Here is a 25,605-nt window from a genome sequence, read left to right on the forward strand (position 1 = left end):
ATTCCAAGGGGCTCTGGGTCTGTGGAGCTGCTGCAGAGGTGAGAATTCTGTGGGTGGAAAAAGGCCTGCCTGTGGTTGGCTCAGGCCTGCAAGAAGCACAAAGCCCAAAGGGAGCCCAAGTAGTGGTTCTGCAAGAGCTTTTCATGGTTTTCAGAGCAGCGCTGGCTGGAAACTGCCCTTGCAGTGGCAGCTGTGGGGGACCCAGTCCAGAAATGCAGCAATTGATCATTTTGTCCCGTACAGCAAGATTCTGAGAGAGCCCCAAAAACTCTGCAAATCCCACAACAATCTGCTCAACAACCTGCCTGGGTCCATCCTCCTACCTATGGCGAGACTGCAGCCCATTGTAACATCCCAGGAAGAATATTTGGGTTCCGGTTTGGCTGCCAGATAAGAGGTAAATGTGTGGAAATATTGAGCAGGGGGTCGGCCCTGCGGCCATGTTGGGGCCGTGGGGAGTGACCCTGTCTGGATTCCAGGTGTCCCCAAAGCTGCTCCATCCCTGACATCCTCACCTGAGTGAAAGGCTGGGGGTTTGCAGGAATTGTGGCACAAAGCCACCAGAGGGGCTGCTGTGGATCCGAGACCTGCCTGGGGTCAGGCTCTGCCTTCCTCCCATTCGGGATCATGGAGAGCGGTCACGGGTGTTTCACAGGGCGTGTGCCTGGCCCCGGGACACTGCTACGCTGCCAGTGGGCACTGGGATCCAACCTGCTGCCTTGGCGGCTTCTGCCCGCTGCCGGTGGTGGTGCCGGGACCGATTGGTGGCCGTGAGTTTGTAAAAGGAGCGATTTGCCCTCCTGCCTCCCGCCCGAGGCCGCCATGGCCCCTGAGGGGATGGAGCTGGAGCGGGGCGCCCCCTGCTGGCCGGGAGTGCTCCCTGCAGCGCCCCCTGCTGGCCGCGGTTATAACTGCCACAAAAACCAACAGCGCTGAGCGGGAGGGAAAGTTCTGGGTTTGTGTTGTTGGTTCTGTTCTGCTTTATAAATTTCCTAGGAAACAGCTGTAATCCCTTTTCTACACTTTTGCCTGGAAGCCTCATCATTTTTGAAACTAAAAAATGTTTTAGAGATGGGTCTTCTTTCCATTCCAGAAACATTCCCAATTTCCTGGGTAGGTATTTCTCATTTAAATGAGTTGCCAACTCTTGGGTTCCAGCCTGGATGAGACAGACAACCCAAGAGGAGACACGGTCAGGGACTTGGCTGCCTTATGCTCTGCCCTTTAAGCCAGTAGGCCCACCAAGGGTCCTCTCCCCAGCTGGCACTCCTGGTCACCCGGCCACTCAGGAGCTGCCTTTGGAAGTGTCACACTGTCCCCAGTGTGCCATAGCTGACAGACTGATGGACAGACGGGGCCCTGTCTCACCAAAAGCAAGGCCTGACCCACCCCTGCCACATGGAGGTGTTCCAAAATGTCCCCAGACATCAAACTTTTCCTGTTCTGACACCCGCCCTGTGCCATGGCCTGATCGAGAGACTGCCCTTGGAATGGGGGAGGCTCTGGAACCCGCACAGGGCCTTTGTGACATCCTCATGTGGGGAATATGGCAGAAGAGTTGTTTGGTACAGGGGACAGGAGAATCCAGAGCCTCCTGAAGGCTGCTTTGGCCACCAGAGCAAGGAAGGTCCAGGGACCTTGCAGGTTCCACTGGTGGAGGAAACCTGCTGGGGGAAATATCTGGGGTTTGTTTCTTTTTGGTGGCTTTCCAAGGAAATCATTCCTTTTTTCACCATTTAGCCTCTGAACCTTGTTGTTGTTGCTGTTAGTTTTATTCTCTCTCATTGCTGTTTCAGCAAATTGTTCTTCTCTCAGCCCTTTGGCATCTTTGTGCCCCCACGGGGAGGGATTGGGGCAGTTTTTAGTGGCAGCACACACACAGGAGTTGGTGCCCATGGGTGGGGACCCCCAGTGCCCCCAGTTCCCCCCAGTGTCACAGCACATTCCCGTAGATGTCACCGGGTTCCCGCGGTCGCCCCTGGGGTCCCCGCAGCTCCGCGTAGGTCACCTGGGGATCCTGGAGGGTGGTGGCATGGGGGGACGCTGCGAGAGATACGGGCTGTGGGATCTGGGTGGGGTGACACTGGTGGGTGACGTGTCCCTCTGCGTGTGTCCCCCCCGTACTCACCCCCTGCCCTCTTGGTGACCACGACGTGGGTGTACAGCACCTCCCCCTCCTCTGGGGGGGCCGGGGGATCCGGGGGGGCCCTGAGGGAATAAAGGGGATGTGGGGGAGGGAGTGGGAGGTCTTTGGGGGTTGGGGTAAAAGGGGAGAGTGTGGTTTGAGCCTCCCACTCACCTTTCCTGGTGCTTCCTGGCAGCTGCAAATGAAAGAGGGAAGGGGTGATTGAGGAGTCCCCAGGGCCCTGAACCCTCTGAGGAATCCTGTACCCCCAGGGCACCCTCAATCCCCCTCAGGACCCCCAAGCATCCCTGAAGCCCCCGAGGATTCATGAACCTCCCCTTTGGCCCCAAACAAATCACCCTCAAGAACCCAAAGCCCAGCAGGGACAGAGACCCCCGAACACCTACAGGGCCCCTTAAGGAACCCCCAGCATCCCTGCAGGACTCTCCAGCACCTCCCCAAACCCCACAGGACCCTTAACCAAAGTCACAATTGTGGGTATGTGGGTCGTCACCTATGGTTCCCCAATTCTGTGGGCCTCTACAGCTCCCTGGGACCCCCCATCCACCCACTGTCACCCACCCACACGGTGCCACAAGTGACAGGTCAGAATGACAGCCATGAGGAGGACCAGGAAGGAAAGGGCCCCACCAACCCCTGCAGCCACTGCAAGAAACAGAGGGGGACACATCAGGGTCACCCATCACCCAGGGGTCCTGCTCTCCCTGGTGACCCCACCTGTGTGACCCCACCTGTGACCCAGGGTGAGCCAGGTGTCACCTCCAGGGCCAGCTCTGGGCTGAGTGCCTGGAATACACGGTGCCCGTCCTGTCCCAGCTGGTTGGTGGCCACGCACTGGTAGGTGCCTGAATGTCCCACTTCAATGTCACTGAGCTCCAGGTGGGGACCCCGGGCCACCTCCTGCCCATTGTGCAGCCAGGTGAAGGTGACAGGGGCTGAGCCCACCTGCACTGAGCAGCTCAGGGTCACATTGTCACCTGCACGCACCTGGTGTGCCAGGGGACCGGGGATGATGGTGGCATTGGCCACGGGCACTGTGGGGACAGAGACAGGGCTGGTACCTGGCAAGGTGGGAGGGGAGTGCTCTGGGTGGGCTCATCCCCAGCCCGAGGGTCCCGCTCACCCAGGACGGTGACATTCAGGGGGTCACTCTCGGCCACGCTGTCCCCGTTGCTGACCCGGCACCGGTACTGGCCGCTGTCATTGTCCACAACGCGGCGCAGCTCCAGGCGGGGGCCGGTGCCCGGTAGTGCCCCCAAGCCCTCCCGGTGCCAAGAGAAGGACAGGGCACCTGTTCCCATGGTCACTGAGCAGTTCAGCACCAGGCTGTCCCCCAGTGCCACCTGTCCCCCGGGGGGCTGCGCTGACAGGGACACCCCCGAGGGAGGGACCCCTGCAGGAGAGGGGGACACCAGGGGACAGTGAGGGACCCAGGGGGTTCAAGGAGGGGCAGGGGAACTCCAGTGATGGAGAGCGGTCACAGAGATGGGGGGGGCGGGGTGGTTCTTCAAAAGGAACCCTGAGGGATGCTGGGGGGGTCAGGGAGGGAACACCTGGAGAGGGAGGTGGGCAACACCATGGCAGGTACGGGGACCCAGGGAGGGGATGGTGTGATCTGGGGAATGTGTGGAGAACTCAGAGAAGGGTGATGGGACCCAGGGAGGTGTGAGGGGACCCAATGTGGGATGGAGGGAAACACGAGCCAGGAATGGGGGGACCTGGGGAGGGACCCGGGGCAGCAATGACAGGACATGGAAACGGTGCCAGGGAAGGATGGGGGTACCCATGTAGGGGCTGGGGGGGTCCCAGGGAGGGACCCAAGAAAGGATGCTGGGAGCCAGGGAGGGATCCAGGAAAGGTTGGGTACCCCAGAGCAGGCATCAGGGAGGGCTGGGAGATGCCAGGCAGTGTGGGGGATCCAAGGAGGCTGTGGGGGCTCCCCGTGCCCATCCCCGCACTCACTGCGCACCGTGACGCGGAGCTGGGCGCTGCTCTTCCGCACGGCCCCACCCTGGGAGTGCACCTCACAGCCATAATTCCCTGAGTGGGAGATCCCCACGGCGTGCACCAGCAGCTGCGGGGACCCCTGCGGGCCCCCCACCACCTGCCCGTCCCGGTAGAACACGTGCAGGAGGGGGGCTTGGGGCCGCAGGGGGCTGGGGGTGCTGAGGCAGCTGAGAGTCAGAGGGGACCCCTCGGTGGGTGTGGGGGGACCCTCCAGCACCGGCACCGAGAAGAGCTCTGGGAAGGAGAGGGGAGGTGAGGACTGTGGCTCTGAATCCAATGGGAAGTGGCTTTGGGGTTGTCAGGAGATTGGAGTTCCAGCCCTGGGGGTGCTCACCGTGCACTGTCACTGTCACTGCTGCAGACCGGGACTGCCAGGACCCCACCAAGCCCTCACATCGGTAGCGGCCGCTGTGGTGCAGCTGCAGGGGGGGCAGGGACATCTCAGTTCCCCTGAGGGACCCCCTGAGCTCCTCCTCATCCCGGTAAAATCGCACCCTGCTGAGATGGTTTTCCTGCCGGCACCGACAGCGCAGTGTCACTGTGTCCCCCTCCAGCAGTGCCCGCGCTGGCACCTGCAGCACCAGTGGGTCTGTGGGACAGGAAGGTCACATTTTACTGATGAGGCCATTCTGAGGTGGGTGCCCATAGCACCAGGGACATCTGGGCACTCTGGAGTGCACTGGGCTGCACTGGGATGTCCCTGTGTGCAGGGCACAGGCTCTCGCCACATGAGGGGTGTGAGGCCTCCCATGGAGTGGAGCCCACTCTGACCTCTCAGGGGCCACCCTGATCATTAAAGATCCACCCTCACCATCTAAGACTGTCACGGAGGGGCTGCGCCTGGTGCCGGGTCTGCCACATGTGTAGGTGCCACTCCTGGTGACACTGAGGCGGTCACGTCCCTGCTGCCACCAGCGCTGCCTGTCCTTGTACCAGATGGTGGCACCAGCGGTCCCTGAGCCCTGGCAGGTCAGTGTCACCCGGTCCCACAGCACCGCCGGCCTCCAGGGGGGCTCCACCAGGAGCTGGGTGGTCTGGGCACCTGTGGGTGACAGGGGACACCAGCCTGCCAGGGCCAGTGCGGGGCTGGGGACAGCGGAGAAGGGCCATGGCATCCCTTGAGGACTCACCAGCAAGGCTGAGGGTGTGGGCTGCAAGGAAGAAGGGACAGGGCTGGGTGGGGGTGGCACTGCAGGGAAGGAAGCACCAGGGTACAGGGTGTGGTGGCTGTCCCCAAAAACTGTCCCCATGGGGGCAGCATTTCTTGTGGGAAAGTGTGTGTGTGTGGTCTCAAAAAGATTTGGAGAGGTAGGGGGACATGTCTGTGTCACAGCCACCTGTGCACCACATCCCTGTGACACAAACACCTTGGGAACAGGCCACCCTGGGCTGAGGCAGAACATGGGGACACTGTGGATACCCCTGGCACGAGGACACCACGGACACAGCCCATGCTGGCCCAGGTCATCCCCACCAGCTCATGATCCCATCCCCATGATCCCATCCCCATGGCCACATCCTCATGGTTCTTGTCGCTTTCTGTCCTTGCATCCCAGTTCCCTTGTCCTTATCCCCAGAGTTACATGAGCCAAAGGTGCCAGTCCCCTCATTCCTGTCCCCACATCCCCATCCCCAAATTCCTGCCCCCCTATCCTGTCCCCAAAGCCACCCTACATCCCCAGTCCCACCAAGGTCCACTGTGGTTAACATGGACTGGCTCTGCTGGTATTGGGGACCTCAGGGGTCCCCACAGCCCCCCTGTGCCCCCTCCCCATCCCCAGGGTGTCAGGCCCGTGCCTGGAGCACTCACCCCACAGGAGCAGCGCCACCTTCATGGCCATCCCGGTGTCCCCAGCCATGTGCACTGGCTGTCACTCGCTGCTGTGGCCACTGCTCCTCTGGCTGGCGGCTCTTTGGATGAAGGGGAAGGAAGCGAGGTCACGTCCGTCCCCATGCGTAGGTGGCCCTTGGTGGGGGCAGGGTGGCCACAAGCTGGGCACAGGCTGTGGGCAGGGTGGGGACAGCCTGGGGACATGGTGGGGGATGCTGTTGTCAGGAGTGGGGGGCTCAGAGGAGGTGGGGAACCCAGGATGGGTGTCCAGCTGAATTGGGGTCCACTGCAATTGGGGTTTCCATGCCTGGGGGAAATTCAGGGATGGGGGTTCTGTTGGAACATGGTCCCCAGGGATTTGGGGTCATGGCAAGTGGGTGCCAGGGCTGGGGGTGCAGGGGGAAAAAGGGGACCCTCGGGAATAGGGGTTCTGGGGGAAGAAGCAGCCCATGGGATGGGATCAAGGCAATGGTGGTACTGGGCAATGTCAGTCCTGGCATGGGGGTCCCCAGGGTGGAAAGACCAAGGCAATGGGGGTCCCATGGTTGGGTTCCCAGGGGAATGGGAGTGCCAGGGATGGGCAGTGGCTGGGTGGGCACGGGGGTCACAGCTCCTTCATGGGGTGCCTCAGATTTTGGGGTGACTCAGAGCCCAGCACAGTCCCCACCCTGGGGCACCCCATGTCTCTCCTGGGAGGTTCTGTGTCTCTGCCCCACTCACCCCTGGGCTTTTTCCTGTGTCCCCGCATTTCCTGGCTGAACCATCCCAGGGAACAGCTGGGAGAATCCCAGGAAGGGAAAAAAAGGGGTTGGGGGGTGCAGGTAGTGGTTTCAGGGCTGTGGGGGATGGGGCTCCCTGTCTGTGACCCCCCAACTCTTTCCTGCAGCAGTTTGTGCTGAGGCAAGGACATGAATTCTGTCCAGGGGGCACATCCAGAGGGGTCCAGCCTTTAGGGAAAAGGGCAGCTCTGCTGTGCTGACACCCGGGTCTTGTCCCAGCCTCTTGTCCCTGGGAGCTCCTCCTCGTTCTGGGGGTGCCACATCCTTGGGGATTCCTTTCCCAGAGGTGGCACATCCTGGGGTCCTCTGTCCTGGCTGGGCCTTGAGCATTCCCGCTGTCCCCAGTGGGGCCCTGTGACCTCTGGGGTGCCCAAACTTAAGGAGGCATCTTTTATGACCTTGCCCTGATGATGGTAAATCCCAGGATCAAGCTGGTTGAATTCCCTGATGCCCAATTGCTTTGGACAGTTTTGGGGTCAAATTTTGGTCTCAGATTTTGAGATGACTCAGAGCACAGCACAGAGCCCACCCTGGGGCACCCCAGGCTTGTCCTGGGAGGCTCTGGGTCTCTGCTCCACAAATCCCTGGGCTTTTTCCTGTCACCCAAATTTCCTGTCTTAGCAATCTCAGGAAACACTTGATTCCCAATTGACTGTGACAAAATTATACAGCCATAGAAAAAAGGCATAAATCTTTTCCTATACCAATTTTTTCCCAACAAAAAACAAACTCCTGAAAAATCAAAGTGACAAGGTATAATATTCTCTGGTTTATAGAATCCTTTTAATCATTGCTTTCCCAACAAGAGGAAATCAAAACACAATATAAACAGAAATAAGTGGATATAAAAACCACAATAAAACCACAAACAAATCACAGTGAAATGAGACTTTTTGGTTCCCTTTAGCAGCCCCCTGCTGCATCCCACAGCAGCATTTGCTTGTGGATAACACAGAGGGTGGAATCTCCCTGAGTGTCCAACAGCTCCATGAGATTGTTCCCTGCCTGCTGGGCAGCAACCCAGCCTCTAAAGGAACCTTTTCTTGGGCCATATTAAGGAACTCTCCCCATTTTGCTCGTTCCCACCCTGAAACTTGATTGACTTCCCATGGAGGAAGGGGAGAAGCTCTGTCCATGCTTGGGACAGTGCACAGGAATCAGTGGAAATGCCCCTGTGTGCCTCAGGGTCTGATTCCCTGGTAAATCCACTCCAGCCTGCCCTGAATTCCCCTGCCTGGGCACTCCCTGCTCCTGCTGTGACACCCCTGTTCACCAGCCCCTCGTGTGCAGCCCCTGCTCAATATTTCCACACTTTTCCCTCTCTTCTGGTGTGCACACCCAGAACACAAACATTCTTTCTAGGAAGTTCCAAAGGGCAGGAGGTTTTGTTCAAGAAGCACGGTGCAGGTCAGGTTGTTGAGAAAATCGGTGTGGGATTTGCAGCAGTTCTGGGGCTCTCTCAGTCCCTTACTGAGAGGGACAAAATGATCAATTCCTGCATTTCCAGACTGGGTCCCCCACAGCTGCCCCTGTAGGGGCACTTTCCAGCCAGCCCTGCTCTGAAAACCATCAAAGGCCCTCGCAGAGCCACTGCTTGGGCTCCCTTTGGGTTTGTGCTTCTTGCAGGGCTGAGCAAACCACAGGCAGGGCCTTTTTCCATCCACAGAATTCTCACCTCTGCAGCAGCTCTAAAGCTGCCAGAATCAAAGCCAAGGGGGCAGGGGGGACCCTCATGTCCTGGCAGCCACCTGGGGCTGGGCAGAGCAGGGCTGGGCAATGGCCATCCCTGTGCAGTGGGGCTGGGCCATGGCTGGGCCCCAGCCTTGCATTGACAGGGGTCCCCAGGATGTGCCACCCCTGGGACAGGCACCCGGCCAGGAATGTGCAGGGACATTTCTGGAACTGCCACACCCTGGGACAGGACCCCCCATGCCAGGATGTGTCACCCCTGGGACAGGATCCCCCCAGGACAGGAGCCTCTGGATGTGCCACCCCAGGACAGAACCCCCCCTTTCCCATCTGACTCTCAGCACAAACGGCCTCTTCCTTCTTGTCCAGGAAAAAGAAAGTAAAAGTGTTGAGGGGGCGCAGCCCAACACCTCCATCCCCCCCAGCCTCCCCACCATTCCCTGCACCTCCTTCTCCCCATTTTCCCCCTCCCCTGGGTCCCCCCAACCCATTCACTGCTCAGGTGCTCCCCGGGATTGCTGAGCCAGGAACCGGGGGTGAGGGACATGGCAAAAAGTAAGGAGAATAAGGAAAAAAAGCGAAATAAAGAGAGGAAAAAGTCAGGGGCAGGGGAGGTCACAGAGGCTGAGCTACCCAAGACCCCCATGCAATGCTTGACCAGGACACAAGCAACCCAGGGGTGATTTTGCAGGGCCCTGGGTCACTCCAAAATCTGAAGCATCCAGGGAAGGAGCTGTGACCCCCAGGCCCCCCCAGCCACCGCCCATCCCTGGCACCCCCATTCCCCTGCGACCCCAACCTTGGGACTCAATTTCCTTCTGTCTCCCCTTCCCTTAGACCCCCATCCCTGGACTGCAACTCCCCAGGATTGCCAACCCCAAGGAACCCCATCCCAGTAATTCCAGTCCCTGGGACACCCCTTTCCTTGGGGACCTTGATTTCCCCTGTGCCCCCATTCTCACAGGGACCCCCTTGCCCCTGGCACCCCCATGCCATGGCCCCCATCCCATGATCACAAATCCCTGGAGGCCACGTTGTTCTGGGACCCTCATTCCCAAGTCTGAGTCCACCCAACCCTTGGGACCCCCATTTCCCTGGGACCCAATCCCTGGGCACCCCATTCCCCTGGACACCCATCCCTGGCTCCCTACACAGCCTTAGACCCCAGATTCTGGCAACACCATGTCCCCACCATGTCCCACCCTGCCTCCCATGTCCCACAGCGTCCCCACCCTGCCCCCACCAAGGGCCACCTACACATGGGGACGGACGTGACCTCGCTTCCTTCCCCTTCATCCCAAGAGCCGCCAGCCAGGGGAGCGGTGGCCACAGCAGCGAGTGACAGCCAGTGCACATGGCTGGGGACACCGGGATGGCCGGGAAGGTGGCGCTGCTCCTGTGGGGTGAGTGCCCCGGGCACGGGCCTGAAACCCCGGGGATAGGGAGGGGAGGGGGCACAGGGGGGCTGTGGGGTCCCCTGAGGTCCCCAATGCCAGCAGAGCCAGAGCAGGGCATGGAGCCCAGTGTGACCAGAGTTGTGGGGTGGCTTTAGGGACAGGAACTGTGGAACTGGGATGTGGGGACAGGAACAGGGGGATAGAGATGTGGGAACAAGGATGTGGCAGAAGGAGCCTTGGGGCTTGGGTAGCTGTGGGGACAGGGACAGGGGAACAGGGATGCTGGGACAGGGACAAGGGCCACGTTGCATGGGGATGGGCCAGGAGAACAGGTGTCATTGGAATGGGATGATGGGCACAGGGCCATGGATTTATGGCTGTGGGGACAGGTGCTGTAGGGCTGCTGGAGGTGACGTGTGCAAACATGGGGTGTCCACATTGTCCCCATGACCCCCACCCAGCCCTGTCCCTTCTCCCTTCCAGCCCAGACCCTTGGCCTCACTAGTGAGTCCTCAGGGGATGCCATGGCCCCACCCCGCTGTCCCCAGCCCCACACTGGCCCTGGCAGGCTGGTGTCCCCTGTCACCCACAGGTGCCCAGACCACCCAGCTCCTGGTGGAGCCCCCCTGGAGGCCGGCGGTGCTGTGGGACCGGGTGACCCTGACCTGCCAGGGCTCGGGGACCGCTGGTGCCACCACCTGGTAAAAGGATGGGCAGCGCTGGGGGCAGGAGGGACCTGAACACCTCACTGTCACCGAGAGTGGCACCTACACATGTGACAGACCTGGCATCAGTCTCAGTCCCCCTGTAACTGTCTCAGACAGGGAGGGGGGTTTGGGTGGCCCCAGCCTGGCACCCAGGGGACCCCCAGGGCTCTCAGTGGGCTCCACTCCATGGTTCACCTCCTGGTGTAATCAGAGCCTGTGCCCTGCTATGGGGACATTCCAGAGTATCCTGGTGTCAGGGAAACCATGTGGGAATTGGGGACCCCTGGTACACTGGGTGTAACCCAGATGGGGTCCCAGTGCCATCGGGTGTAACAGGACCCCTCTGTCCCCCAGGCCCGCTGGTGCTGCAGGTGCCAGCACAGGCGCTGCTGGAGGGGGACACGGTGACACTGCGCTGCCAGGGCTGGTGGAACTGCACGGTCACCTCGGTGTCCTTCTACCGTGAGGAGAATGGTCCGGGGGGACTCCATGATGGCACCGAGCTGTCCCTGTCCCCTCTGCAGCTGCACCACAGCAGTCACTACAGCTGCAGGGTCTGGTGAAATCCTGGTGGTCAGGGAGGTCATGAAATTCGGCACCGGTGACAGTGACAGGGCACGGTGAGCACCCCACAGCTGCCACCCTGACACCCCCACAGCCCCTCCCCAGGGATTAAGGCTCACAAATCCCCCTCCCCTCTCCTTCCCAGAGCTTTTCTCAGAGCCAGTGCTGGAGGGTCCCCCAAGCACTCTGAGGGGTCCCCCCTGCCTCTCAGCTGCCTCAGCACCCCCAGCCCCCTGCGGCCCCGAGCCCCCCTCCTGCACGTGTTCTACCGGGACAGGCAGGTGGTGGGGGGCCTGCAGGGGTCCCTGCAGCTGCTGGTGCCCGCCATGGGGGTCTCCCAATTGGGGAATTACAGCTGCCAGCTGCACTCCGAGGGGGGTGCTGTGCAAAAGAGAAGCACCCGGCTCCGTGTCACGGTGCGCAGTGAGTGCAGGGATGGGCACGGGGAGCCCCCACAGCCTCCTCAGCTCTCCCAGGCCTTCAGGGGATGCCCAGTCCTTCCAGACACCTGCCCTGTGGCCCCAACCTTTCCCGGATCCTACCCTTGCTCCCCTGCTCCCTTCTCATGTCCCTCTCAGGGTCCCCCACCCCTAGAGGGCTGCCCCCATCCTACCCCTACACATTTTCCCTGTCCTGCCATCCCTGCCCTGGGTCCGTCACCAGGTCCCCGCATTCCTGGCTTGTGTCTCCCCATCCCTCTCTGAGTCCCCTCACCCCTCACAGCATCCCCCCCATCCCACTCTGAGGTCACCACACATTCCCCAGGTCACATCATTCCCTCCCTGAGTCCCCATACCCACCCTGGTGTCATCCCCCCACCCCTCCAGGTGTCCCTTGGGGTTCTTTTCCAAGCCCCACCAATCTCTGCGCCCCCTCTCCCTCACTGGGGTCTCCCTGCCCCTCCTGTACCACCCCCCCGGGTCCCTCACTGTCCCTTGCTATCCTCCCGTCCCGCAGGGGTCCTGCTTCCGGGGTGTCTCTGTCAGCACAGCCCCCCGGGGTACAGATGGCACTCTGGGACAGCCTGGTTCTGAGCTGCATGGTGGCCGTGGGGACAGGTCCCCTGTCCTGTTCCTGGCACCAGGAGGGCTCGGGGGAACCACCGGGCACTGGCCCCTGCCTGGAGCTGCGCCACATTGGGGACAATGACAGCGGCCAGTACCGGTGCGGGGCCAGCGACGGGGACAGCGTGGCCGAGAGTGACCCCATGAATGTAACTGTCCTGGGTGAGCAGGACCCTCGGGCTGGGAGTGACCCCACCTATGGCACTCCCATCCGACTTCACCAGGTGCCAGCCCTGTCTTTGTCCCCACAGTGCCTGTGGCCAATGCCACCATCACCCCTGGTCCCCTGTCACACCAGGTGCATGCAGGTGACAACGTAACCCTGCGTTGCTCAGTGCAGGTGGGATCAGCCCCTGTCACCTTCACCTGGCTGCAGAACAGGCTGGAGGTGCCCCAGGGTCCCCTCCCGGAGCTTGGAGACATCAATGTGGGACATTTGGGCACCTACCAGTGTGTGGCCACCAACCAGCTGGGACAGGACGGGCACCGCGTGTTCCGGGCACTCAGCCCTGAGCTGGCCCTGGAGGTGACACCACGGGGACACTGCAACAAAGGTGGGGTCCCACAGGGTCACCAGGGAGTGCAGGACCCCTGGGGTGATGGGTGACCCTGATGTGTCCCCCTCTGTTTCTTGCAGTGGCCGCAGGGGTCAGTGGGGCCCTTTTGTTCCTGCTCCTTCTCGTGGGTGTCATTGTGGCCTGGCAGTGGTGGCACCGTGTGGGTGGGTGACAATGGGGGACGGGTGTCCCAGGGAGCTGTAGAGGGCCTCAGTGTTGGACAATAATTGGGCAGCACCCACAGCCCCAAAACTGTGGCATTGTCTGGGGGTCCTTTAGGGTTTGGGGAGGTGCTGGAGGGTCCTGTGGGGATGCTGGGGGTTCTCTCAGAGGCTGTTGGAGTTAGGAGGTCTCTGTCCTGCTGGGCTTTGGGTTCTTTTGGCTGAGTTCGCTGGGGACACTGGGGAGGTTCCTGAATTCTGGGAGGCTTCAGGGATGCTTGAGGGTTCTGTTGTAAATTGAGCATCCCGTGGGGGGTCAGGAATCCTGGGAGGGTTCAGGGCCCTGCGATCCCCCACTCACATCTCCCCTCTTTCCTCTGCAGCTGCCAGGAAGCACCAGGTAAGGTTGGTGAAGGGCTTCCGACATGAGTCCCCTTTTACCCCCACCTCAAAGCTCTCCATTCTCTCCCCCACATCCCCTTTATTGCCTCAGGGCGCCCCTGGATCCCCCGGCTCCCCCAGAGGAGGGGGAGGTGCTGTACACCCACGTCGTGGTCACCAAGAAGGCAGGGGTTGAGTACGGGGGGGACACACGCAGAGGGACACGTCACCCACCAGTGTCACCCCACCCAGATCCCACAGCCCGTGTCTCTTGCAGTGTCCCCCCGTGCCACCACCCTCCAGCATCCCCAGGTGACCAACGCGGAGCTGCGGGGACCCCAGGGGCGACCCCGGGAACCCGGTGACATCTACGGGAATGTGCTGTGACACTGGGGGGAACTGGGGGCATTGGGGGTCCCCACCCATGGGCACCAACTCCTGTGTCTGTGCTGCCACTAAAAACTGCCCCAATCTCTCCCCGTGGGGGCACAAAGATCCCAAAAGAGCCAAAAGAAGAACAATTTGCTGAAACAGCAACGAGAGAGAATAAAACCAACAGCAACAAGGTTCAGAGTCCAAAGGATCACAGAAGGAACAATTTCCAGGGAAAGCCCCCAAAAAGGAACAAACCCAAGACATTTCCCCCAGTAGGTTTCCTCCACCACAGGAATCTTGCAGAGCCCTGGACCATCCTGGCCTTCAGGAGGCACTGGATTCTCTTGTACCCTGTCCCAAACCCTCCTCTGCCATGTTCCCCACACGAGGATGTCAGAAAGGCCCTGTGGGGGTTCCAGAGTCTCCCTCTTTTCCAGGGCAGTCGGGATCAGGCCATGGCACAGGGCGGGTGTCAGAGACAGGAAAAGTTTGATGTCTGGAGGTATTTTGAAACAGCTCCATGTGGCAGGGGTGGGTCAGGCCTTGCTTATGGTGAGACAGGGCCCCCTCTGTCAATCAGTCTGTCAGCCTTGGCACACTGGGGACAGTGTGACGCTCTGCCAAAGCCAGCTCCTCAGTGGCCGGGTGAAAGGAAGTGCCAGCTATGGAGAGGGCCCTTGCTGGCCCAACTGGCTTAAAAGGCAGAGCATGAGGTGGCCAAGTCCCTGACCGTGTCTCCTCTTCGGTTGTCTTTAACATCCAGGCTGGAATCCTGGCTGGAGTTGGCAACTCGTTTAAATGAGAAATATCTGCCAAGTTAATGGGAGAGTTCCTGGAATGGAAGGAAGACCCCTGTCTAAAAATCTTTTTAATTTCAAAACTGATGGGGCTTCCAGGCAAAAGTGTAGGAAAAGGAATACCAGCTCTTTACTGGGAAATTTATAAAGCAGAACAGAGCAAACAACACAAACCCAGAACTTTCCCTCCCGCGCAGCGCTGTTGGTTTTTGTGGCAGTTATAACCGCGGCCAGCAGGGGGCGCTGCAGGGAGCACTCCCGGCCAGCAGGGGGCGCCCCGCTCCAGCTCCATCCCCTCAGGGGCCATGGCGGCCTCGGGCGGGAGGCAGGAGGGCAAATCGCTCCTTTTGCAAACTTGCAGATTGTTGTTGTCTTTGTCAGTAGTTCTTGGGTCTCTCATTCCCTTACCAAGAGGAACACATGATCACCTAATGGACTGGTTGCCTCAGAGCGGCCCGGCAGGCCAGCTAGCCCCACTCTGAAAAACCATCAAAAGCCCTCCATGTTGTCATCTAATTGCAAAGGTTCCCATACTTTCTTCGTGATTTCTTATGGGGAGCTCCTAGCAGTACTGAATCTTTCATCTTCACAGCAGAGCTAAAAACACCAACTCTCTTTACCCAGCTAAGTCACTCTTTTGTAGCACTCGTCTTCTCATTAGACAGAGCTGTGGCCTGTTAAGGGCAGGCTTGTTCTTAATCTTTGGTGATTAGTACAGCTGCAACTCTTCAGGTGTGAGGCTACTTTCTGCAGTATCTTTATTTTCTTACATTCTATCCTTCCACACTCTCAGAGCCACTGCTTGGGCTCTCTTTGTGTTTTGTGCTTCTTGCAGGCCTGAGCAAACCACAGCCAGGCCTTTCTCCACCCACAGAATTCTCACCTCTGCAGCAGCTCTAAAGCTACCAGAATCAAAGCCAAGGGAGCAGGGGGGTCCCTCAGGTGCTGGCTGCCACCTGGGGCTGGGCAGAGCAGGGCTGGGCAATGGCCATCCCTGTGCAGTGGGGCTGGGCCATGGCTGGGCCCCACCCTTGGATGGCCACTGGCTTCAAGGAGCAGGAGTTTGGGAGCTCCTTCCTGTCCTGGGCTCCTTTCCCCAGCTGGTCTTGCTGGCTCAGATCCTGCAGGGGACGAGCAAGAATGGAGAAGTCTGGAGTCCCCCAGAGCTGCCATGCCCCAGGACAGGACACCCATGTCCAGCCCATGTCCCCCCTGGGACAGGATCCCCCCCAGCACAGGACAGGAGCCCCCTGGATGTGCCCCCCAGGAGAGAACCCACCCCCGTGTGAGAAAGGTGTCAAACGGCCTCTTCCTTCTTCTGCAGGAGAGAGAAAGTGAATGTGTTTGGGGGGGGGGGGGGGTAAAAGCTGGACCTCCCCATCCCCCACAGCCTCCCCAGCCCTCCCTGCAGACCCCTCACCCCTGCTTCCCCCACTCTGGGCTTTCCCAGCCCATTCTCTGCTCAGGTGTCCCCTAGGATCATCAAGGCATGAACTGAGGTCTTGTGAAATTGAGGGATAAAATGATGGAAATGGAAATAAAGAGAGGAAAAGTCACTGGGAGCTGTGGGGGCACAGACCCAGAGCCCCTCAAAATCTTTCTGGGGTGATCCCCAGGCTGCTGGCACCTTGTGGGGGCTGTGCTGGCTCTGGGTCACCCAAAAATCTGAAGCACCCAGGGAAGGAGCTGCAACCCATGGGCTCACCCAGCCACTGCCCATCCCTGGCACCCTCATTTCCCCTTGAAATCAAACATGGGAGCACCATTCCTTATGTCCCACCTTGCCTGGGACCCCCATCCCAGTAATGGCATTCCCCAGGATCTCCATGGCCCAGGACCCCATTCCCAAGGAACCCTCTCCAGTTCATTCCATCCCCTGAAACCCTCCTTCCCCCAGGACCTTGATTCTCCCAGGACCCCCATTCCCACAGGGACCCCCATTCCCCCAGCATCCCCATCCCATGACCCCAAATCCCTGGAGCCCACGTTCCCCTGGGACTCCCATCCCTGAGTCCCCTCCCATCCCTGGGACCCACCATTCCCTTGGACACCCATACCTGGGTCCCCAAACCCACCAAATCCCCCACTATTGGGAACCCCATGTCCCACTGTGTCCCACCCAGCCTTGTCCCCATCCCGTTCCCAACCTGCCCACAGTCTGTCCCCACAGCCACATCCCCATGATCCTGTGCTTGTGGCCACCCTGTCCCCACCAGGAGCCACCAACACATGGGGACAGACCTGACCTCACTTCATTCCCCTTCATCCAAAGAGCCACCACCCAGGGGACAGCCACCCCCGGCAGTGAGTGACAGCCAGTGCACATGGCTGGGGACACCGGGATGGCCGGGAAGGTGGCGCTGCTCCTGTGGGGTGAGTGTCCTGGGCATGGGCCTGACACCCCAGGGATAGGGAGGGGAGGGGGCACAGGGGGGCTGTGGGGTCCCCAGAGGTCCCCAAGGCCATCAGAACCAGCGCATGAAGTGACTGGGGTCGTGGGGTGGCTTTAGGGACAGGGGAAGGGAGACAGGAATGTGGGGACAATAACAGGGGTTCAGGGATTTGGGGAGGCAACATGGGGCAGGTGGGGGTGACCTGTGCCAGCACGGGGTGGCTGTGACATCCCCAGTTCAGGGGTGTCCACAGTGTCCCCATGTCCTGCCTGAGCAAGGGGTGGCCGCAGTGTCCCTGTCCCCAAGGGGTCCATGTCACACAAGGACACTTTGGGCACATCCCCCACACCCCATGCCCCTGTGCCTCTGTCCCCATGGTGTCACCCCCACCCAGCCCTGTCCCTTCTCCCTTCCAGCCCAGACCTTCGGCCTCGCTGGTGAGTCCTCGGGGGATGCCATGGCCCCACCCCACTGTCCCCAGCCCCACACTGGCCCTGGCAGGCTGGTGTCCCCTGTCACCCACAGGTGCCCAGACCACCCAGCTCCTCGTGGAGCCCCCCTGGAGGCCGGTGGTGCTGTGGGAACGGGTGACACTGATCTGTCAGGGCTCGGGGACCGCTGGTGCCACCACCTGGTACAAGGACGGGCAGTGCTGGGGGCAGCAGGGACGTGACCGCCTCATTGTCACTGAAGGTGGCACCTACACGTGTGACAGACCTGGCACCGGGCACAGCCCTACGGTGACAGTCTTACATGATGAGGGGGGTTTGGTTGTCCCCAGCCTGGCTCCTATGGGGACCCCAAGGGCTCTGGGTGCGCTCTGCTCCATGGGTCACCTCCTGTGTGACCAGAGCCCGTCCTCTGCTCTGGGGACATCCCAGAGCATCCCTATGCAAGGAGACTTCTCTCTCACAATGGGCGGCTCCTGGTGCCTCCTGGTGCCATCATGACCCTCCTGATGGCCCTGGTGTGACAGGACCCCTCTGTCCCCCAGACTGGCTGGTGCTGCAGGTGCCAGCACGGGTGCTGCTGGAGGGGGACACGGTGACACTGCGCTGCCGGAGCTGGCAGAACAAACCACTCACAGATGTATACTTCTACCACTATGGGAAGAAACTGGAGGGGCTCCATGATGGGACTGAGCTCTCCCTGTCCCCCCTGCGGCTGCACCACAGCGGCCACTACCTCTGCGGGGGCCGGGTGGTGTCACAGTGGAGAGAGTCAGAGCAGGTGACAGTGACAGTGCACAGTGAGTGCAAGGATGGGGACAGGGAAGCCCGCCATCCTCTGAGGGTTTCCCCAGCACTGCCTGAATCCTTCATCCCTCCCTTTACTCCTCCCTGGGTCACCCTAAATTTCCCAAGTCCCTCTTGGTTTCCCCCATGACTGCCCAGTTCCCCCTGCAGATCCCTCATCCCTCTCTTTGTCCTCCCCAGCCCTCCCTGGATTCCCCACCCCTTCCAAGGTCCCTGCTCCACCCTCTGGTCTCTCTGCCTTCCCTGGGTCCTCCCACCCATCTCTAAACCCCAAATCATTCCCTGAGGCTCCTTAGTCTCTCGTCTGGTTCCCCATCCCTGCCTGGGTCTCTCCCCCTTTCCATGGGGTCTTGCCATTGTCCCCAGGTCCCAACGTGCCTCCTAGGGTCCCCTGCTGCTCACTGGGATCCTCTCTGCTCCCCTCCAATCCCCCTCTTTCCCCTCCTCTGTCCCCCACCTCCCCTGGGTCCCCAATGCCTCCTGTGTCCCCCCATAGGGGTCCCGCTCTTGGGGGTGTCCCTGTCAGCACAGCCCCCCCCGTCCTTCTCCTGGCACAAGCAGGGCTCATGGGCACCTCTGGGCTCCTGCCCCCTGCCTGGAGCTGCACCATATTGGGGACAATGACAGCGGCCAGTACCGGTGCCAGGTCAGTGACGGGGACAGAGAGGCCGAGAGTGACCCCATGAATGTCACTGTCCTGGGTGAGCAGGACCTTTGGGCTGGAGATGACCCCACCCACGGCACCCCCATCCCACCTATCTTTGTGTCAGCCCTGTCTGTGTCCCCACAGTTCCCGTGGCCAATGCCACCATCACCCCTGGTCCCCTGTCACACCAGGTGTGTGCAGGTGACAACGTGACCCTGCACTGCTCAGTGCAGGTGGGCTCAGCCCCTGTCACCTTCACCTGGCTGCACAACGGGCAGGAGGTGGCCCAGGGTCCCCTCCTGGAGCTCAGGGACATCGATGTGGGACATTCGGGCACCTACCAGTGCATGGCCACCAACCAGCTGGGACAGGACGGGCACCGCGTGTTCCGGGCACTCAGCCCAGAGCTGGCCCTGGAGGTGACACCCTGGGTCACAGGTGGGGTCACACAAGGTCACCAGGGTTTTCAGGACCCCCGGAGTTCCAGGTGACCCCAATGTGTCCCCTCTGTCCCCAGCAGTGGCTGTGAATGTCGGCAGGACACTCCTGTTCCTGCTCCTGCTCCTGGGTGTCATCAGGGGCTGTCCCTGGTGGCACCACCGGGGTGGGTGACAATGGGGGGGGATGGGGGTCCTAGAGTGAGGGGAAGCCCCAGAGTGGGGGCAGAGATTGGCAGCACCCAGGGTCCCTGAGCTGGGGGACACTGAGCCTGCAGTGACCTCGGCTGGGGATCCTGGGGGATGTGGGAGCAATTTGGAGGGTCTTGGTTGGGCTCCAGGGTCATTGCTGGGTGGGCTTTTTGGCACATTGGGGTGGCACTGGGAGCTCCTGAAGGATTTGGGGAGCTCCTGGATGTCTGTGCAGGGATGTTGGGGGATCTTTCTGGCGTCCTGGGGGAGTTTTGGGGTGCTCCTCCCTGCCAGGCCTGGGGTTCTGGGGGCTCAGAGGGTTGCGGACACCGGGGGTGTTGGGGGCCCTGTGGTGGTGCAGAAGTTCCAGAGGGTTCAGGGGTGCTCAGAGTGTCTGGGGAGAATCAGGGTTCTGGTGGGAATCAGGGCTGCAGTGGGGATTTGGGGGACCCCTGGGTGGTTGGAGCTGCAAGGTCCCAGGAAGGTTCAGGGGTCCCGGTGTCCCCTCGGTCACCCCCTCCCCTTTCCCTTGCAGAACCCAGGAAGCTCCAGGACAGGTGAGTCGGGGCTTGGGCTGGGACTCCCCTTTTCCCTTCCCCAGACTACTGAGACCCCCCCTTATCCCCACAGGACCCCCCACTGGAGGAGAGGGCTGTGCTCAACACCCACATCATGGGCACCGAGTGGGCAGTGGGAGAATTCGGGGGCGACAGGGACACGTCACCCACGGGTGTCACCCCCCCCCCCCACCCCGGTCCCCACAACCGGAGTCACTCTCACAGCCCCACGGGTGTCCCCCAGCCCTGCCCCACCTCGGGATCCCCAGGTGACCAACGTGGAGCTGTCGGGACCCCACAAGGGACAGTGGGACCCCCGTGATGATGAGAGCGTGCTGTGACACTGGGGGCACTGGGGGCACTGGGGGCACTCGGGTCCCTGCCCCAGGGCACTCCCCGTGTGTTCCCCCCCAGATCCTGCGTTCCCATACTCAGGGGTTGCCCACAAGTGGGGGCTCCCATGTGGGGCTGCCCAGAGCTCCTCGTTCCAGTGCTCCCAGTACCCCCAGGGGCTCCCCATTCCCTCCCACAGAGCCAGGGGGCACAGCACCCCTGTCCCTCTTATTGGACCCAAAATGCCGCTTTGTGATTAAACTGGGAGAAATGGTTTTTGTTTGTTCAGCTCTGCCTGACGAGCTCGGGATTGAGGAGGGTCCCAGTCAGGTTGGTGAGCAGATCCTTATGGGATTCGCAGGATTTTTGGGGCTCCCTCAGTCCATTGGGAACAGGAACAAAATGATCAATTGGGGCATTTCTGAACTGGTTCCCTCATCCCTGCCCCGCAGCGGGGAAGGAGCTGCTGCTCCCTGTTTGTCCCCTCTCGGGGTGACACAGACCAAGGGCTCGGGCAGCTGTGGCGGTGCCGCCCCGTTACCTCGGGCACCGATCCGGCAGCTGCCGAGCCCCTCGGGCCCACCCCAGCTCAGCCCATCCCCGCCCGGTGCCCAAAGCCCGCACCCGGCGCTCCCCGAGCGGCGTCTGAGCCCCGGAGCTGCTGCGGAGCCCCGGCCGGGGGCACCGGGAGGGCGGAGGGAACCGGGACCCCGGGGAGGAGCCCCCGGCGCTGTGGGAGCGGAGTCCCGGCCTCGGGTCACTGTCGCCGGTCGCGGCTGCCATCGCACTGCGAGAGCCAGGACTGTCCCGGGCTGCGGGGACCGACGGTGTTGCTGTGTCCCGAGGGGGGATTTTGGGGTCTCACCCCATCCTTTCCCACAGCCCGAGGGCCGCTCCAGCCCCATTGTGCTGCTCCATGATGTCACCAATGTCACCGCTGCCCCCAGAGCGCTGCCCTCGCTCTGGGACAAACCCAAAACCATCCGAGTCATCATCAGGGACCTGATCTGGGAGCTCATGTGAGGCTCCCAAAATCCAACATTTTTCCCCCAACATCTGCTATTTCCCCCCGCCCCCACCTCAAAATCTGGGATTTTTTGCCCCAAAATTCGTGATTCTTTCACTGAAAATTCAGGATTTTTTCACTGAAATTTCAGGATATTTTGCCCCAAAATTTAGGAATTTTTTACCCAAAATTCAGGATTTTTTCATTGAAAAGTCAGGGTTTTTTTCCTCCAAAATTCAGGATATTAAAAAAAAAACCCGTTTTTCTTGGCTGAAAATCTGGTGTTTTTCCCCCCAAATTCTGGGGTATTTTTCCCCTGTCCGTGATCCCGGTCCATGTCCCCCAGAATTCCCAGGGATCGACCCCTGGCCTCGCTCATCATCAGCACCGATGAATTCCAGCGGATCCAGGAGGAGGCTCAGCCTCCGTGGCAGCTCGCGGATCGGCTGTGGATCCTCAAATCCCACCAGGACGCGGCTTTTGAGGGCATCTCCTGATTCCCTGAGCCCCAATTTCCCAATTCCAAATTTCCTGATCCCTCTTTTCCTGATCCCAAATTTCCCGATCCCAAATTTCCCAATCCCACTTTTCCTGATCTTGATTTTCCCAATCCCGCTATTCCTCGTCCCGAATTTCCTGAGCCAAATTTTCCCTATCCCAAATTTCCCAATCTCGATCTTACCAATCCCAAATTTTCTGATTCCGCTTTTCCTGATCCTACTTTTCCTGACCCCACTCTCCCTGATCCCACCTTTCTGATCCCAATTTTCTCAATCCCGATTTTCCCAATCCCACTTTTCCTGATCCTGATTTTCTGGATCCCGTTGTTCCTGATCCTGATTTTACTGATCCAGGGAATGCCCCGGGATGTCCCTGGGAATGTTGCCAAGAATGGCACTGGGAATGTCCCTGGGAATGCCTCGGGATGTTCCAGGGATGTCCCCAAAATGTCCGCGGGCTGTCCCAGGGATATCCCTGGGAATGACTCCCAGGAAGACACCGGGAATGCCCTGGGCTGTCCCTGCGATGTCCCCGGGCTGTATTAACATTGTTTGTGATTCTCTTTATGGTACAGAAATCATTGAGAGAATTCAGCACTCATTCCTGAAGGAAGTCTCTAACAAAGTTCTTTCTCTGTTATTACCCTCTCTGTACAACTTTTCACTTCCCAGGTCTCAGCAATACAACCTTCTGCACTTTGGATCACACACCCCTCTGCCTGGACCTGCACTGGAAGGTGATGTGAAGGCAGATGGCCTCGCCATGACAGTCACTATACCACAAAAGTTAGGGCAGGCTAAACTTTCTCATGATTTCTACCATCAAAATGCCCGAGCACTGGGAAAACAATTCCATCTGACTTTGCCACAAGCACGGGATGTAGAGAATCCTTGCTCACAGTGTCAGCAGACTCTTTCTTTGCCACAAATGTTAGGTACAAACTCACAAGGGTTGAAACCTAATGACATCTGGCAAACAGATGTAACACACTTTTCAAGCTTTGGGACTTTTAAATATGTCCATGTTTCTCCTGATACCTTTTCTGAATTCATAGTAGCAACAGTACACAAGGGTGAGAAATCCATGGGAATTTGATGGGAATTTCCCATGCCATGGGAATTTGATAGGAACTGGGGAGGGGAACTGAAGGATTCTAAATGCCTGGAATGCTGTCATTCCTTGGGAATATTGGAGGGGAACTGCAGGATTCAAAATTCCCAACGTCCAGAATGCCAGTATTCCATGGGAGTTCCATGGGGAATTTGGGAAGGGAGATGAATCATTTGAAATTCCTGATGCCCAGAATGCAATTATTCCATAGTTTTGTAGAGGAATCTGGGAGGAGAACTGGAGCATTCTAAATTCCCAACACTCAGAATACCCTTATTCCTTGGCAATTTGGGAGGGGAACTGAAGGATTCCAAATTCCCTATGCCCCAAATGCCATTATTTCATGGGAATTTGGGAAGGTAGCTGCAGGATTCAAAATTCCCAATGCCCAGAAGGCAATTATTCCATAGTTTGGGGGAATTTTGGATGGGAACTGGAGGATTTGAAATTCCCAATGCCCAGAAGGCAGTCATTCCATTTTCCAGTTTTGGTGGGAATATGACATTGGAGCTGGAGGATTCAAACTTCCTGACACCCAGAATGCTGTTATTCCATGGGAATTTGGGAGAGGAATGGGAGGATTTGAAATTCCTGACACCCAGAATGCTGTTATTCCATGGGAATTTGGTGGGAATTTGGGAGAGGAGCTGGAGGATTTGAAATTCCCAACACTTTGAATGCCATTATTCCGTGAGCATTTGGGAGAGGAGCTGGAGCATTCAAAATTTCCAATGCCCGGAATGCCATTATTCCATAGTTTTGGGGGAAATTTTGGAGGGGAACTGGAGGATTTGATGCCTGGAATGCCATTATTCCATGGGAATTTGGAGGGAGAGCTGGAGGATTCAAATTCCTCATGGCCGGAAAGCCATTATCTAATGGGAATTGGGGAGAGCAGTTGGAGCATTCAAAATTCCCAATGCCTGGAATGCCGTTATTCCATGAGAAATTGGAAGGTAAATGGGGGGATTGAAAATTCCTGACGTCTGTGCCTCTCATGTGCCTTTGCAGCTGCCAAAAGTGCAGTTTTGATCTGTGCTAATCATGCTCGTGCCAAACATTGGCAACAGTGCTTGTGCATTTTGATGGAAAAAAGCATGACTCAGTTTTGCTTGTTCAAAATGTTTGGCAAAGTGTTTGCAAAAACCATTGTCAGTTTGTCGGCTCTCGCATTTCCTTCTGCCATGAATCCTGGAAGTGAGGAATGAACCCTGATATGAGAGACAAAATATTGTTTAGTTCTGAGTGTCAAAATTGTAGAAAGACATGAAAGCCAACAATATCATTTGTAACATCCTTTAAAACTGATGTTTCTATTCTTTTAAGAATACTAGCAACATAAGATAAATCTGTAATTAAATTCAAAAGTTCTGAAAAGAGCTGAAATGCTCTAAACTACTGCAGCCAGTTCAACAATCTGAGGAGAGCCCTCTATTGTTTGAACATCTGACTCCCATGTTTTGGTTGTTTGATTTTGCCATACTATTACTGATTTGTGTGTTTTCCCTGCTCCATCAGTGAGGAGAGTTATAGCACTTAAAGGCTCCTCACTTAGCATGGGTTTTTCTCTAAAACTTAATTTAGCTTGCAACAATTTGTAGCCTGGGTAATGAATAGAACAAACACCTGAATAATTTAGCGATGCAATTTGCAAGTCTGAATTTTGCAAAGCCCAATCAACCCTTTTCACAGGTAAATAAATACAAAATCTTGGCCTGCCATCGTTAGCAATCTCGTTCTGGCTCTAATTATGATTTCAGCTGTCATCTCCATGGTTGTAAAAATTGTTTTTGGAGACCTATAAGGAAGAAAAACCCACTGTGTGATTAACAAAGGATCTTTCTCAGAGGTGTTCCATTGAAAAATGAGACCATAAAGTTGCATTTTTTCTCCTAACACTGCAAGAAATGCAGTGTCTATGGAATTCTACAAGATTCCCTTACTTTTATTTCTAGCTTTACAAGAAAAGAGTAAGATGTTGGAGTCAACCAAACTAAGGCATAGGGTCAGCTGGACTTCACACCAAACAAACCAAGCCTGATCTTCAAGGTCTGGGAAACATTCATCTAAATCAGGGCAAGCCTCAGATCTCCTCCCAAGAGCCTTTGGAGTAGTTATGCTCATTAGTCCAAGTTCCACTCCCCTATTGGTTACATGTGTTCCATATAGAGTATGGTTTCTAGAATGTTCCACCCCCAAGATTATATATTGTTACCTCTTGCTTGTTTGTGGCCCTTGGAGTTTCTCCCTATGTTGTGTTCTGTTCCTAAGCATAGTTCCCATTTTTATTTCTCATTTAAAGTAATTTCCTTGTTGGGCACTCCATTGTTCCCTCTCCTTCTCTCCTATTTTGCACCACGTTCACCCTGAAGTCAGGGGACCCAAAGGTTTGTCACAGCCACCCTCACTGCGACAGGCAGTGCCCGGAGCGCTGTCAGGCAGTGCCAGGATCCCGGCTGTGGTTCTGGTCCCCACAAGTGAGGAATGGCAGCCCCAGGCTCAGACCCAGGCAGAAAGCCAACCAAGGGAGAGCAGAGGGAGGGCACCCTTCCAGCCTCTCTTGGGCATGGCCGCAAAACAGCCCCTGCTGCTTCTTCCTCCACCTGTGTTTGGGCTGTGCAGGTGGCAGAGCCAGCCACGTTGTGCTCTGTGTTCCAAAGCCTGTTGGGAGCGGGCATGAAAAGCGCTGTGTGCACAGCACAGAGTCCTGGAAGGTGCT

General features: G+C 58.3%; 1 protein-coding gene and 1 pseudogene across 1 annotated transcript; one reads left to right on the forward strand and one right to left on the reverse strand.

Moving 5' to 3' along the window:
• Positions 1–1,838: 1,838 nt before the first annotated feature.
• Positions 1,839–5,863, reverse strand: LOC129133517 (Fc receptor-like protein 2). Its single transcript, XM_077191922.1, has 9 exons — positions 5,842–5,863; positions 4,965–5,195; positions 4,488–4,742; positions 4,109–4,387; positions 3,270–3,539; positions 2,878–3,180; positions 2,704–2,791; positions 2,129–2,208; positions 1,839–2,043 (listed from the first exon to the last, which is right to left on the reverse strand). The coding sequence occupies exons 1-9, from the start codon at positions 5,861–5,863 to the stop codon at positions 1,934–1,936; spliced, it is 1,638 nt and encodes a 545-aa protein (XP_077048037.1). The 3' UTR covers positions 1,839–1,933.
• A 3,961-nt stretch (positions 5,864–9,824) lies between these two features.
• Positions 9,825–21,772, forward strand: LOC129133525 (Fc receptor-like protein 2; annotated as a pseudogene).
• The last annotated feature ends 3,833 nt before the right edge of the window (positions 21,773–25,605 follow it).

Source organism: Agelaius phoeniceus, chromosome 31 (assembly GCF_051311805.1).
Source record: "Agelaius phoeniceus isolate bAgePho1 chromosome 31, bAgePho1.hap1, whole genome shotgun sequence".
Lineage (NCBI taxonomy): Eukaryota > Metazoa > Chordata > Aves > Passeriformes > Icteridae > Agelaius > Agelaius phoeniceus.